The sequence below is a fragment of the Musa acuminata genome, chromosome BXJ2-3, assembly GCF_036884655.1.
Source record: "Musa acuminata AAA Group cultivar baxijiao chromosome BXJ2-3, Cavendish_Baxijiao_AAA, whole genome shotgun sequence".
In the NCBI taxonomy this organism is placed as follows: domain Eukaryota; kingdom Viridiplantae; phylum Streptophyta; class Magnoliopsida; order Zingiberales; family Musaceae; genus Musa; species Musa acuminata.
The window spans coordinates 3,729,583-3,744,457 of NC_088340.1; the positions used below are offsets into that span (position 1 = coordinate 3,729,583).

At 39.8% G+C, this 14,875-nt stretch overlaps 2 protein-coding genes and 1 non-coding gene across 8 annotated transcripts; 1 reads left to right on the top strand and 2 right to left on the bottom strand.

Moving 5' to 3' along the window:
* Positions 1–5,861, bottom strand: LOC135582028 (squamosa promoter-binding-like protein 12). Of its 2 annotated transcripts, XM_065098379.1 has the most exons (7): positions 5,566–5,861; positions 4,385–4,584; positions 3,428–4,314; positions 2,892–3,028; positions 1,284–1,547; positions 453–825; positions 1–369 (listed from the first exon to the last, which is right to left on the bottom strand). In XM_065098379.1, the coding sequence occupies exons 3-6, from the start codon at positions 4,090–4,092 to the stop codon at positions 494–496; spliced, it is 1,398 nt and encodes a 465-aa protein (XP_064954451.1). In that variant the 5' UTR covers positions 4,093–4,314; positions 4,385–4,584; positions 5,566–5,861; the 3' UTR covers positions 1–369; positions 453–493. The 2 variants fall into 2 exon arrangements, with proteins under 2 accessions (XP_064954451.1, XP_064954452.1); XM_065098380.1 differs by lacking the exon at positions 5,566–5,861 and having other exon boundaries at positions 4,248–4,314; positions 4,385–5,461.
* Positions 5,862–8,772: 2,911 nt separating this feature from the next.
* TRNAE-CUC (transfer RNA glutamic acid (anticodon CUC)) lies at positions 8,773–8,845 on the top strand. Its single transcript has one exon. It is a non-coding gene; the product is annotated as a tRNA-Glu (tRNA).
* Positions 8,846–9,460: 615 nt separating this feature from the next.
* On the bottom strand, positions 9,461–14,130 carry LOC135606976 (glucan endo-1,3-beta-glucosidase 6-like). 5 transcript variants are annotated; one of them, XM_065098389.1, is made up of 3 exons: positions 13,992–14,130; positions 12,898–13,373; positions 9,461–10,604 (listed from the first exon to the last, which is right to left on the bottom strand). In XM_065098389.1, exons 2-3 carry the CDS (start codon positions 13,224–13,226, stop codon positions 9,506–9,508), a joined length of 1,428 nt encoding a protein of 475 aa, XP_064954461.1. In that variant the 5' UTR covers positions 13,227–13,373; positions 13,992–14,130; the 3' UTR covers positions 9,461–9,505. The 5 variants fall into 5 exon arrangements, with proteins under 5 accessions (XP_064954461.1, XP_064954459.1, XP_064954458.1 ...); XM_065098387.1 differs by lacking the exon at positions 13,992–14,130 and adding an exon at positions 13,679–13,932; XM_065098386.1 differs by lacking the exon at positions 13,992–14,130 and adding an exon at positions 13,467–13,932.
* Between the last annotated feature and the right edge of the window lie 745 nt (positions 14,131–14,875).

The following is a 14,875-nucleotide window of genomic DNA, read 5'->3' on the forward strand; positions in this document are numbered from 1 at the left end:
TGCAGGAGGGCTTCGATAGTTCATGATCTTATTGACCAAAGGTTTCCATAGTCATTCATAAAGAACAAAGCAGTAATAGAAGCAGCAAATGTTCTCAGCTGGGAAATTTAGTGCTGTTTGGCATAGACAGATACTCTAACTATAAATAGATCGAAGGGAACCTCATTGAAGCTCATCAAGGAAGTAAACTTCTTCGATGACAGGATCACTTATCGACGCGCTTCCATCTTTCACCGGAACAAGGGAAAGGAAGAAAGCCTTAAGAGTCGGGGCTGATGGTATCGGAGTGGATGCCACAGAAAGGCATACAAGTAAACGTTGCCAAGCATCTGGAGCTGATCAATCCAGTGTCGATAGCAAGAACATCACCTGGTATACAAAAGCATCACTGAGAGATCACAGTGCAAATTTGCAGAGCATTAAACAAGAAAGTATATGAAGTAGAAACTGACCTTGGATTCAGAACAATGTAATAGTGATCTGGTCGAGGGTCTCAGTGTATCCGAGTGGAGTCGAAGAAGGAGGCTTGGTATGATGCTTTGTGCAGCTGAAACTCCTGGAACTGACCACCATTACCGTTTTGCGGGTTGAACGGCAGCATCATGGACTGTGATGGTGACTGATCATCCTGCAAAAACCTTGTTGCTAAATCAATCGGACTTGCAGCAGGACGGATAGCAACTGCATTCTTTGCTTTAGCAAGCTTGATATGAGAAGTTGGTCCTGGGTTGGCTGAACCGCATGGATCATTTGACAGAAGAGAGAGAGCACAACCAAGACCCGGTGCTCCATCCAAGTTGGAAGCAAAAGCAGATGATTCCAGAGCTGTAAAGTACAAACTTGAATGTTAACCTGAAGACTAATTCGGTATGGCTAGCTTCAGAACAAGGAGTGCATTATAGGAACCAATCATCCTGAATATGCACAAAGTATATTGATTTTCAGTTGTATTCTATGTCAAAAATCGCCAGAAAGAATAGCTACTAATCTTTTTGTAATGTTCATGGAAGAAGAGCATAGCTTAGCTTATCATGCAAATGAGAAGTGGAAAATTCTCCTGATACATGTCTTACCGAAGAGAGGAACACATAAGACATACGTTTTCCCCCATGCAAAAGACCATGGCAGGTCCTTCACACACGGTGTTAAGGTGTGCACAGAAAGAGACAATAAAGTTGGTATATCTATACCTAAAATACAACAGTTCCAAACATGGATACAAAAGATTAATAGACAGCTATTTCCTTTTCTCAACAAACTCTGTTAGTGCTTCAAAATGTTACCTTCATTTAAGACATCGACAGTGGTGCCCTTGGTAGGCAACAGCCCGTCCATGTTGACATGGCGAAGGGTGGAAATATTGTGTGTTTGACAAGATTTAGAAAACTGCAGCTGCCCATTAATGCCTGCTACTTTATTTGACTTTGTCCAAGAATTGGGTTGAACAAGCTTGAAGTTGCTTGGGCCATCCCATGGGAAACTTACGGTGGTTGTCATGTGACCCAGAGGAGTTGGACCAAAATCAAGATTCATCTGATGTCTATCATCTGTACAGGATCACAATAAGATAAAACATATGGAGAGAAAACCTTCATTCAAGTTGCGGTGAAAAAGGTTGTAATCCTGGGATCTACAAGCAGTTAACATAAACAATTGCAATTTCCAAAGTGAATTTTGTACTTCTTAAATTGACAAGGCAAAAATGTCCAGCAACCACATATGCTAACAACAAAAAGAACAAAAATGTTCATTCACTCAAACTGCTACAGATTGCAAATGGAAGGTTGGCAATCCACAGACATGCCTAGTTACTATAATTAACCAGTTCTAGTACATGTTCAACAGCTACTGAAGAAGCAATTTGCTAAGCTGCTAGTACACGTTCACTCGTCTCCTCTCAATTGTAATCTGATATTGGAGAATTGAACGTGGTCCTACAAGACTCGATATTCCTAGGTTTGGATGTACTACTGACTATGTGTTGTGCATATATCCAACGTGGGTGTTAAACACAGTAGCAGAAGCTGCTTTTAATGACATTTCATGCTGGTCTGAACAAAGTGGTGTCAACTTGAACCAGTAAGAAGCAAAAAAGATACAAGACAACAACTACGACAACAGTAAGCCATGATGTTCCAACTTTCCACCATTAAGCTATGTACAAGGCAATAAGCAAAAAAAGGCATGCTGCAGAAAAAGAAAAGGAAAGATTTCAAGTGAATGCATCTAATAATGGATTCTTGCAACCAGCTGATGCAGGCATCAGAGTTGACAGCACTAAGGGGAAAAAAATCAAATCCGACTTAAATAACTGAAACCATTGGCTACAATCAAACTTATGGAATAAATTTCAGATAACCCTTTTAAGCTGAAACAGGATGCAACAAAATGTCAGGAGATAATATAAAAAGAGGCAAGAAATAATATACAATCCAAGAAGAGAGTGAAGGATCTGAAATTAAAATAAACAAAAGTGACTTTATACAAGAGAAGCAGTCACTTGTGGAATACTAAGAATAAGACCATTTGTGCAGTTAACACAAACCTAAAAATGCATCTTAACCCATATATTTAACTTAAATCCATTTGAAAATACAATAATACTAAAATAATCACTAAATGCAGAAAAGGAGAAATTCTATTGCCAATCCAAGAAAAACAACAGTTTAAGAGCGTTAATAACGTGCTTCCAAATCATGTGCCTGAATTTAATTATTCAGTAAACAGAAAAAGAAATAGAAATATTGTTTTTTAAAAAGAAACAGCAAAACTGTTAACCAAAATTCCATTATGCTTGTAAGAAAATGAACATAGCTGCCTGAAGCTACCATTCTTTAGGAAGAAGAAAAAAGATTCGAGTTGCTAATTTCAAGGACATAGTCAAGTTATACCATAAAATGATGAGGAAATCCTTGAAGAATTGAATGAGATCGTTGCTGGCTGTGGCTTCCTTCGGCGTGCATTATGATCAGATAGACGCCTACGGCAACTTCTCTTTGTTTGATCAAACTCAGACAAATGATGGAACCTGGAATAACCGAAAGGTTATTTTCAGGTTGTTTGATTTGTCAATAAAACAAATCGTATGAAATTTTTCAACAGAACATATATCTGGAGCACACCATACAACACAATGACCAGAAAACACTTGCATAGAATATGTACTATAAAGTCCTGATGCAATACCCAAATATAGAGTTACTAATCCTTTCACCAGTCATTTCATTTAGAGCTTCAGATTCTGTTCACATTAGCCATCTAAGCTTGTGTAACTACTACAATCAGCATGACGATATTGGGCAGCAAAGGTGTGTTGACAATGTGTTAAAGAGGGAAAAACCAAAATGATCCATAAGATATAAGTTACTTAAAAGAGCTCGATAATATGTTTCATTCACTTTCACAAAGCAACTTAAAAGAGCTTCACCTGCTACACTGTTGACAAAACCGGCGCTCCTGACCAGCTACAATTACCTTGGGAGACTTTGAATGGCTTTCACAGATTCTATGTTTGCGATGATAATCTTTAGCTATGGTAAGGTCAATGTTACAACCCTCAACCTGGCAGTAGGGGCTTTGTGAGCTCTGCTGAGACACCCTAGGTTTCTTAGCTACAACAGCGGATGAGGCCAAAGGAGGCAAGGAAGATGAGCTTTTGACATTATTCTTTGCACCACCTTCTTCAAAATAGGTGTGCCCAAGCTTCAAACGAGTAAGTGGTTCCTTAGGGCGGCCTGCAGCCAAAGGAACAGGTGAAGTTCCAGAACCCCCAACCCTTGCAAAGATAATCTTATTCGAGCTATGAGGGGTCGCTTCAGCTGAATTAAAGTTAAACTCCAAATTTCTCTGTTCTGTCTTAGGTGAAGAGTCAACCGATGACGAGACAAAGATTTTGGATGAACTATTGCCCAATTCTAGAGCAGATGATGCTTCACCATGAGATGAACACACAGATCCATTGCAGATACCCATGCTGCCTTGACTCTTCAACAGAGGTTCTTGTGCAGATTTACATATTTCTTTTTCTTTTTCACTGAATAATTCCAGAGTTTCCCAATCCCACTGGAATGGAGTCTTCGCAACCCAATCCATCCAAGAAGCACTTGCAGATTTCAAGTATAATTCTGATGGAAGAAATGACTAATAAAATGCACTCGGAGGTGCTGGATCATCAAGCGAGAATAAATTCAACCAAAAAAGAGTAAACAGAACTCACTTAATCTGGATAAAAAAAGAAGAGTACAGACCAAGAAAATTTCACAGGCTCTTCTTGACTTCTTCCATCCTTAATGACAGGAGCTTGTGAAAAGCAAACTGCAATCAAACACTTGTTGATCAGATCAGGGAAAAACATAGCAATGGGATGGAAAAGAGCAATCTTTACCTGCGGTTGTCATGCCAGGATACGGTTAATGTCCATACACATCAATAACAAAAGCATCAATCGTGTTTCCTGCTGAACTCACAGAAACATAATGAATCTTCTGCGCTTATCTTCTTTGATCCAGGCTACAGCAAACTCCTTTCACGGGAGCAATGACTCGGAAGCATCTAAGGCATTTCTTACACTTCCTTTTCTTACAGCTGAAACATGAAAAAACACACAAGACACAAATTTCCCTCTGTTGGTTTATTCTGCCACAAATCTGATCAACGTCTGTACTACCAGTTGGCTGATAAAACAATTAGCACTAGTGCTCCCTTAAAAAGGAACACATCCATGGATATCAACTTTACCCCGTAGTTATTTTCTCTCAAAATTTTCTGCTCCACCAATCTATGATCAACTTTATTCCGTGTACTCGGGTCCTCCCATCGGAAGGTGTCAAATAACTTGAGCTACCACAGAACACTTCTTATCAATCGACCACAAGGCATTGTTCGGGCTGAAGGAAAATAAACAAAGAAGTCAACTTGGGATAGCTCTAACTTTCTATTCTTGGATGAAAGATGTTGGAATGCCTTTTATTTCCTCCCACACAAGCACAGTTAACCACAAACCGAGCTAAAAAGCTAGAAATCTTTCACCTTCTCCATCAACACATCAAAAAGGAGATCGCAAGGAAAAGGCTTGCCGTGAGGAAAAGGTAAAGAAAGCGACCAAACGCGACATGTGGACACACAAGTGGTACAAGCACATGGAAACACGATAGCATGCTTCTTCGTGCCCTTTTTTTGCCCTTTTTACTGCAGTCTCCCACGTAATTGATAACAAGGAACCCAGTGGCTTTCGTACAGGAAAGCAACCAACCAAAGTTACTGTCACAGAACGTCGAAAGGAAACGGTACTGCAAATTAACTAATGTCTAAGCCAGATCTTCCATTCTATACTTCTTACAAGCTTCAGATTAGGTTTAATCCGGAGAAGGAAAGGGCTAGAAGAGATCTTTGGCCATAAGGACCCAATTGCATCGTTGTTATCAGACCAACCCGCCATCTTTATCGGACCAAGCTCGGTAAAGAAAAAAAGCGTACTTTTTACCTCCCCAAGGGGAGCAGCAATATCAAACACGGAAACCAAAATGCAACTTTTACCCGGTGGGGAAAGGATAAAAAGGAACATACCGGTGAGAACCCTTGAAAGGGCGGAATCTTGAACCCTAATTATTGGGAACGTTCTAGGGTTCAAGCCGGGCGGCGTTTGTGAGACCCACCATTCGTTCCAGATTGTTTTGATCGAAATCGATCTTTGGTGGAGGTGCATTGAACCGAGAGCGGAAACAGCCACCAGAAATGCACTGCAACGATCACGTGCGGTCACCTGGCCGCACCAGAACACTCGCCCCTCCTGTCTGAGAGAGCACTCCATCTTGTCTCGCTCCAAATGGGCGGCGAGGAGAGAGATGGCAGCCCCGAGTGAGAAAGGAGCTCGAAGAGGTGCGACAAGATGGGAATTCTGGCAAAAAAGTAAGAATATATTGGGAAATTAAAGAAGACGAGAAAATTCGACTATTGGAATATAATTACAACTTTGTCCAACGTCAGAGTCGAATACACTCACCCCCCGGTGAGTTTGTCTAATAAATAGTACGAAGGGTCTACTCATATTAGAGATTCCTATTTAACATTCTTATTTTATTATTTATAATTTTATTTTAATTTTTTTTTAATATATTTAAATTATTCCTTTATAAATAAACATCTTTCTTCCGAGTGACTAATGGTTTCTTAATTGAGTAGTAGCCAAAGATTCACTATAAAACACATAAGGTTTACGATAAATTTGAATGTCAAACTTGGATTGACTCTGAACTCTTATATGTCAGATAATTAAAACCTATGATAATAAAAAAAAATGATTTTCCAAGATCATGAAACCATCTACATGAGCTTATCACTTGCATCATATCACCATGCCTTATAGGATCTGTAGTAATATATCTAACTTTAATATATGAGTTGCTGCCTTGAATGAGCTAAAGACATTGGCACATGGATTTCTTGAAGGCTACACCAAACTGAACTGTTCATAAGTGTCGGATCTAGGTTTGGTAGGTCAACATTATTTGACCCATCTAACTTGGGACCTCTGCAAGGAGCAGATTTTAATATCATGTGGACCTGAGTTCCTGTTCCATCAGTGGGGGGAGGCATCAACAGCCACTTGACAAAGCTGCCACCAAGGAGTCATTTTTGCATTGATGCTGTTGCTGCTGTGGCTGTTCCTGATGTTGTCAGTGGTTTTCTTGGAGGTCTGAGAAGATGAACCTATCATTTTCTTTTGGAATCTTTAAGGCCTGGTGTCACTGACAGTAGCTTGGGGCATCAGCTGCTGGAGCAGCCTCTCTGGCTTTGGCAATTTTTTAGGCTCTTCTTCAAGATTATTTAACTCAAAATAGACCAACTTATGAAATATTTTTTTGATTTCATTCATCATGAGGCCAATCATACTGATGATTGTATAGGGAATTTTCCATCTTCAAGACACTCTTTCAAGATAGCTGGTCTTTAAGAAAATAAGTTTGTGAGATGTACTGTTTATCACATTGATTGGTTGTGATAATGATGTGCCACCAGAATCAAGCCATGTTCTTTCTCACAGTGTAACAAGGTTTTGTTGCACTTGCAATCTGTGACAATTGATTGAGGACTTTTAGTATGAGGTTTTGAATGAAAAGAATTACCAACATACAGTAAGGTAAATGACTTTCCATGGATAATTGTAGATTGATATTGTCTGCACTGGGGGTCAAGACAAGACAGAAAAACAAAAAAGAGTAGTTAAACAAACACCTCTCATCTAATGTTTAGAAAACAACAACACAAGAACCTACTTATCTGCTCTGTGTACTATCAGTAGCAGCTGAGTAAAATAAAGTCATAAAAGAGAGTGGGGTTTTAGCAACATGCATACCAAGAATTTTTTAATTTGGTGGAAGTGCAATGGGAATTAATGAATCATCTATTCATATTAATTTGGACAAAATGGAAGCATAGATACACTCTAACTAAGAAGCCTCCTGGCCTTAATCATTGATTGACCATTGGTCTTGTGTGGTTGCAGATTCAGTTCCCAAGCAGTTCTTAAACAGTGACAAGTCTATGTTGTCTATTCTCTTGAGAAGAAAAAACTTCAAAAAAAGGGAGAAAGATTAGACACCAGATGCAAATGATCTATCAAAAACCACAGCAGCAAAGGCAGTGTGTGTTCAAATGATGTCAGTTTGCTTGATTTGACTTCACTAAACCCACCTTGTCATTATGGTTATGCTCAATCATCTTCTTTATAGTCATCAGCACAAAACCACATTTTTGTACTTGATTAGCTCCTTGATCTGATCCACAATAGAAACTTTCATCATATCCAGTACAGAGGTGCTCTTCTATATCAAAATCACACTTGATGGCTTTGTTTCTTCTTGTGGAACCCCATTGCAGAACACAGCATATTATGTGAACTCATTTTGCCTATTCCACAACACCCACTCATGGAGATGATCATGATGATGGTGGTAAATTGCATCAAAAATTCAAAAGAGAAAAAATATATTTGTTGATACATAATTAATCAATAATTTATTTTCTCATATAACTAATTTCATAATGTCCACGAGTGAATCTCGTAAAGCAAAAACATCTTAATTGGTTGAATCGAACATAAAGATTCAACCTTTGTTATCTCTCGTGAACACGAAGGTAGATGATTTGATTTAAAATAAAAATATAATAATAAATTTCTTTTTATAAAATCTAAAATGTGGCCCAAATATTACTTCACGAGGGCATTGTTCAAGGGACCAATTATTTAAATTTTAATGAAGTAGTTAATATAATTGACAAAAATATATTATAAAATTTGAACTTTAGCTTTATCTAACACCTTTCATCTCCATCAAGAGCACTTGAGCTGTTGCATCCTTGCATCTAATCCAGTTGTTTAAACCCAAGCTTGTTCTTTGGTGTCCTCAAATTGACAAGTAGAATTTAATATGAGCTCTAATATTTTATGTGTCTATGCTAAATATATGACACCAACTTGCTTCATGTACTTGGTTGGGGTTCAATGAGATAGCAAGTGGCAGAGTATTTTGTTGTGTGCCCTATCACCATGATAAAGAAAACATAGAATCAAGTCAATTGGCTATTTCCTTAACATACTTTATGCCAAGTGTTACAATGTTGCATTTATTAGCTCATTGAGTGGGGGGGGGGGGAATACAATTCCCAATTCTTTATGAGCTGTTGCATCATCTCATTTATGTAATGGTGAAATGATGCATCTTTTATTTAGATTATATATATAATTAAATCTAATCCAAAGGTGGATGTGAATCCGTTGTAGTCTAGTTGGTTAGGATACTCGGCTCTCACCCGAGAGACCCGGGTTCGAGTCCCGGCAACGGAAAGAATTTTTGACCTTATTTATTTATTTTATGGACTTATTTTTAACTGACGCACATCAGATGTTTGTTATTTTGCCTCGTCATTGCGAATATTTCCGGATACTTATTACATCAGAGGTGAAGGCAGCTGGGCTCCATTCCATGTCCTGTGAAGCACCCATCTGCTGCCCAGAGAGAGCAGAAGAAGGTCATGTCGCTGAAACCTTTCCTGTTTTTTGTTCTTTCTGCCGACGATCTGACAAATTGAGCTCCAATTGTTTGTGATTTTGCTCGGCTGATGTTAGCACACCACATGTTTGATATTTTGCCTTGCCGCCCTCGACATGGAAAATATTTCACTGTACTTGCGAAGTCTCGTCACATCAGAGGTTGAGGCATCTGGGCTCCCATCCCATGTCCGTTGAAGCCCCATCTGCTCTTGTTTGTGTTCTTTCCGCTGACTATCTGACAGATTGAGTTCTAACAGCTGACTTTGTAGTGACAGTATCCTACCCAAGTAATTATGAATCATTCAGACAGAACTAAGCAAAAATAAATGGGGAACTTCCTACTGTAGATGAAAGGTGTTAACTCTGTTCTATATAGCTAAGAGCTCATGATCACTGAATGCACACTAGTCATGGAAGTATGGCTGCAATTTGAAGACACCATGCATAATAATGTCAAAACAAGGTAAGAAATAGTGAAAGAAGTACAGACAGTATCAGACCAGATCCCTGGTATCTGATTCCAGAATCAGCTATGATCATTACACCAAACCTGCAAGTACCAGTGGATGGATCCTTGTTGGTGGTCGTCGCCAGGTTTTCGAAACCACAAGCCACATCGTCCTGGTCGTTCTTCTGGTAAAAACTGTTGAAAGCATATGATATATTCCCTCGGGCATCCAGATCGCCACACGAAGTCTTGTAACCGAGACTAGTGCAATCTGCATTAGCACATGCATAGCTGATGCTCGGTGCGACCTTTGAGTTATCGAGGTTGACAGAGGGCTTCAGAACACACCACTTCTTGTCCAGATACTGGATATTCTTGGCACGAAGTAGCGTGCCAGTCTTCATCGTCCCCAGATTCAGCTGATACTTTGGCCACCCATCGTAAGTGTAGATACCCCAGTGCCGCTCGAAGTTCCCTGGTTGGATGCTCTTTTGATCCTCATCGATCAAACTGAAAAGGTATGCATCAATCGGTCCAGCCCTCATCGGTGTGCCCTGCCCTGATGAGATGTGGTTCATGAATCCTTGATTGAACTTCTGAGCATATTGAACATTTGCATTCATGTCGCCGTCTGTTGGCCAACCAATCTCACCAACGATGATGGGGAGATTTGGGAAGCCATTCTTCTTCATGGCCCATACGAGAGTATCAAGATTTGCGTCGAACATGTTGCTGTATGTGACTGAACCATCAACGACAGCAGAGGAAGATCCTTCGAAGAATGCATAGTCCACAGGAAAGTTGGGGTCGCTATAAAGGCTGATGAAAGGATAGATGTTCACGGTGAAGGGTGCGGCATTGTCATTGAGGAACTTGACAATGGCCAGCATGAGGTCGCGAATGTCAGAGCGGAAGTCCCCATCAGAAGGTCGACCACTAGGTGACGCATAAACATCAGCATTTTGTGGAGTAGTGACTTTGACCTGGTTACTGAGGCCTGCTTTGATGAGAGCTCCTTGGATATTTTGGAGTGCTGGAAAAGTAGTCTGCAGAAAGCTCCCATTGTAGGTCTGCAAGAAAGGTTCATTTCCAACTGCGACATACCTGTTCATGATAAGAGAGCAAAATTTTGCTGAGCAAAGCATCAATATGAATTATTCCTTCTGAAAATTTCAATGTGAGGGAACCAGAACACAATGTTTAAATTGCAGCATTGAACATCACAAAGTATTTCAGGTACTGTCACCTTGGTTCATCAACCTTTACCACTAGGCTGGACTTGCATGCTAACTGCAGTTCGAGTGATTGCCATTATAAACCAAAAGTCAAGAAATCCTCATAAAGAAAGGGGCAGCTCAGGTTTTATATGACGTGATCAATATCAATACATGGAAATTAGCATACATCAACATCTAAATAGAAAAACACAAGGAAGAGTACTTATATCGTCAAAGAAGCTTCTTGTTTGAGAAAGGAAAAGGTTAAACAAGGGGTTTGGAGAATGCAAATAGAACACGGATCTACAATCTAGGAATTCTTCAAATCCCAAACCTGATCACTACAATAGTAATCCTGATGGAAATATCTCCTAAGGAGGCCTAATTATCACTTGTTACGGAGCTTCTCAGAAAAATTCGAATAAAATCATAGATCCGTTGTAAAAAGTCCAGTCAGCTAGCATCCATTCCTAATAAAATCAGTTTAGAACATGGTAGATTCCCAATGAGAGGAAACTAATAAATCCATAAATATATAACTAATATAACAGGCAGTGGTGACCCTTGGCAATCACGTTTGAGGAGAAGAAACGTGAGGTGAGCGAAACCCTTCATTTCCATGCTGTCGTAGAAGACCACGTTGTTATTCGGTTTTGGTAATGGTATTGCTTAGCAGCTCTGTGCTCTTACACGCACGATGGAATCCCGAAAAGGTATAATATCTACCTAGCCGCTTCATGCTCATGAGAAAGTTAATGGTGTATCATAACAATTATGATTGCAAAAATTAAAATGTTTTGATAATGTCCATAGTTGTCGCTTTAATATGAATTAAAACGTCTTATCAGTAAGCATCTGTCAAAGAAGTTGCAGTTTTAACCATGCCATACATGGTTTCTAAAGGGAAGAGGCAAGAATAGAACACACTTCATAGTGGCAGGAACAATTTGAGATGTTTTTGTTAGATTTAGCATAATGAGAATTCCAATAGAGCGAAATATTTAGATTATTAGCAGAATACGTGATGCTGTTCTTTCAACTAATTTCTCATATATTTTTCTTTTGGTGAAATAAGTAATAACAGTAAAGAACAACACATTCATTAAAGAAACTGTATAGATTTGACAAAGTCATTGATACTTAAATTGCCAGATCAAGAAAGATCTTTAAGAAAATAGAAAAGCTAAAAGCAAATTATGAGTCATTGCAAGCAGAACTAGGAGCTCAGAAGACTGGACCTCAAACCCCAACTTTTTGCTTCCTCTCCTACTTCTAGATCCCAGTGTTGTGTGCCTCATCTCTTTCTTTATTTACAAACAAACAGTTTCAATCGGCCTATAACTTTGTGTTTAATAATTTCATGTAGTCCCATATTGGTTAGGATTTGGAGAGCCATGACTTCTCACCCAATTGTGAGGACTGCATAAATGCTGAAAGAACGTGGTATATTATGCAGTTAAGATGGGTCTGTTTCAAGAAGGAACTCCCTCGGTTCCTTCTTAAGTCTCTTTGCGAGATTTTTGTTCTACTTGACTCGTTTGTCGAGTGGAGAGTGTTGCACGCCTTTAGGGAAGGCAACCAGTGTGCCCACTCACTTGCTTCTTTTACTAAACGGTCCAAAGCGGATCACATTTGGAGGCAGGATTGGCATCCTGACTTCTTCTCTCTATTTTGTACTCTGATGAGCAAGCTTTACCTCGTAATCATCCTTTGAGTTAATATAGTTCTTCTATTTTTGACAAAAAGAAAAGAAAAGACGGCTTTGTTCCGAAAATGCAACAAAAGAGTCCTCAGCTAGGTAGTGATTGTCTTCAATATGCTAAATCTCGAGTTCTTAATATACATCAAGTGCATGCAGGATTGTGTTCTTGGAATATTCTAAATTTCCAGGTCTCAATATCATCAAGTGTGTGCAGGATTACGGTTTCCGAGTACTCCCAGGTGATACACCAAAAATGCTACAAAAGAGTCCTCAGCTAGGTAGAGTGATTGTGTTCAATATGCTAAATCCCGATGTCTCAATATTCATCAAGTGTATGCAGGATTGTATTATTGGAATACTTGGAGGTGATCTATTATCTCAAATTAAAAGTTCATAATGAATCATTTAGCAACTGCAATCATATGGATCACAAGATATAACCCTAGTTAGAAAGCAATGTAATGAAGAAAGTGAGAACCTGATATTGACTCCATCATTGATGTATGCTGAGACATTATTGGACACCCAGTTGTTTGCAGCCTTCATACTAGTGGCCAGCATCGCAAGCATGTCATTTGGGATGCCAACCATGACCTCCAGCCCACTCTTCCTCAGGGCACTCATTGTGCCCTCTTCAGCATCAAACAGCTTCACCTTCTGAAACCCATTCTCCTTCAGCATCTGAACCACCGTAGTTGGCGATAGAGGGTGGCTTGCCTGTGTCCCCCAATTAGCACCAATCCCACCCACAGAAACCAGTAAGCAAATCCAAGAAAGAACCCCAAAAGCAAGTGAAATCCACCCCATTCTCCCCAAGCTGCAACTCCAAGATCTTGTTCCCAGTCTACCTCATGAACTCGAGAACCCCCAAGTCTAACAACAGAAGAAGAGTTGGATCAAGAGATTTCACTACCACCAGCAAAAAAATTCCCAAGGAAATCCACTTAGAGCAACCTGAAGAAATCAACACAGAGACAGCAGTCAACAGCAATAAATATGATGTTTTGGTTTTTTTTCCAAGAAGGGATTAAAGCTTGCAGCAAGAACCCAAAAATAGCTTCTTCAGATCCAAAAATAGTCCCTTGGAAATTGCATCGACACTTGATGAGCTTCAAAGAGCCTTTTACAACAAGAGTAGGTGGTGGTGGCAAAGGAAAAATCTTTCTGAAACAGGATGCAGAAGCAAAGGAAGGAGGGGCAAAGATCACGGAAAAAACAAAGCAAAAATAAAAAGAGAGAATATTCTTAATCACACAGACCAATCCAAAGGCCTCTCGGCTGCAGCGTGACAGCCAGCCCAGTCTATTCCCCTTCCCCACTCAGAGAAAAAGGAAAAGGCAACAAGCTTAAAGCGCCTCGCTTATCTAACAAATCCCGACTCCACATTTAATTAGCACCGCTAAGAAGAAAAGATACAAAAAATCCTTTTTATCCTTTTCTTTTTGTTTCGACTGAGACGACGGGGGAGTTAAAGATCCTGAGCACACTGCGCGACAACGAAGATGAGGTGGCTCCGTGCATGAATAATGGACTGCGGTCGTTCTCTCTTGGCATGAATTATAGAGAAAGTACCTGAAGATGGCACCCTTCTTGGCTTGGATAATCGTGCTTCACACAGTGGTCTTCGCCATAAATGTTTTGACTGACAATACTCTTGGAAGATGTGAAAGCATTCACGGATCCAGAGTTTGCCGACCTGCAGAGTCTGTGGTGATATGATTCATGCGTTATGCGCAGTGTATGAATTCGAAAACCCATTTGGAAGAAAGCAGAAGGATACCTGGAAACATTAGTGTCTTGAAACGGACACGACAAGTTTGATGAGTTCATGAGCTCTCCGGGCTGTTCCAGGTCGAAGCAGGTGCGCACAAGCTTGTGACTGGGTCCGTCTCATCACTGGTGAGTGCCATGTCCTGTGCATTACTACTAGCTTCACAGTGACAGGTAAACAGTTCTTTCTTGATGGTAGGATCACAGAGAAAGCAATGAGGAAGACATAATTACTCTGTGAATAAACTACAATAAAGCTACATCTGTAATCATTCGTCGAAGCAAATCAATCTCCAAAAGCGAACATTGATTACCAGTGAGTCTCGTAGAGGGTCATTGCTCCGGTAGAGCTGACCCAGTCCCCTCACCTGTTTCGGATAAGAGAATGGGGTCATCATCGATGGGTGATATAAATTGTGGGTCACAGAGGCTTTTGGCTGAGCACTCTGCGTTCCTCAGTCTTCATCATCTCTGGATCTTAAAGAGCATGCATCAGAGCTTTCACAGATTTAGAGACTTGCGCGGACGAGTACTCTGCACTCGTCTCTAACTTTCCATTTTCTCAGAAAATAAAATAAAATTATATTCAAACATCACGTGTTATGTTCATCTCTCTAATCCAAACTAAATCTTTCTTTCCTCTCAACAAGACAATAAGATCTTATCTTAATTATTGTGATTATCTT

What these genes read in the sequence shown, in the direction of transcription:
- LOC135582028 (XM_065098379.1), bottom strand. Translation starts at nt 4,092, where the DNA reads ATGGATTGGGTTGCGAAGACTCCATTCCAGTGGGATTGGGAAACTCTG. An exon ending in TTTTGTCAACAGTGTAGCAG is followed by an intron (nt 3,029 to 3,427) that starts GTGAAGCTCTTT and finishes CGGTTATTCCAG; the next exon opens with GTTCCATCATTTGTCTGAGT. An exon ending in GATTTCCTCATCATTTTATG is followed by an intron (nt 1,548 to 2,891) that starts GTATAACTTGAC and finishes GATCCTGTACAG; the next exon opens with ATGATAGACATCAGATGAAT.
- LOC135606976 (XM_065098389.1), bottom strand. Translation starts at nt 13,226, where the DNA reads ATGGGGTGGATTTCACTTGCTTTTGGGGTTCTTTCTTGGATTTGCTTA. An exon ending in AATGATGGAGTCAATATCAG is followed by an intron (nt 10,605 to 12,897) that starts GTTCTCACTTTC and finishes TATCATGAACAG; the next exon opens with GTATGTCGCAGTTGGAAATG.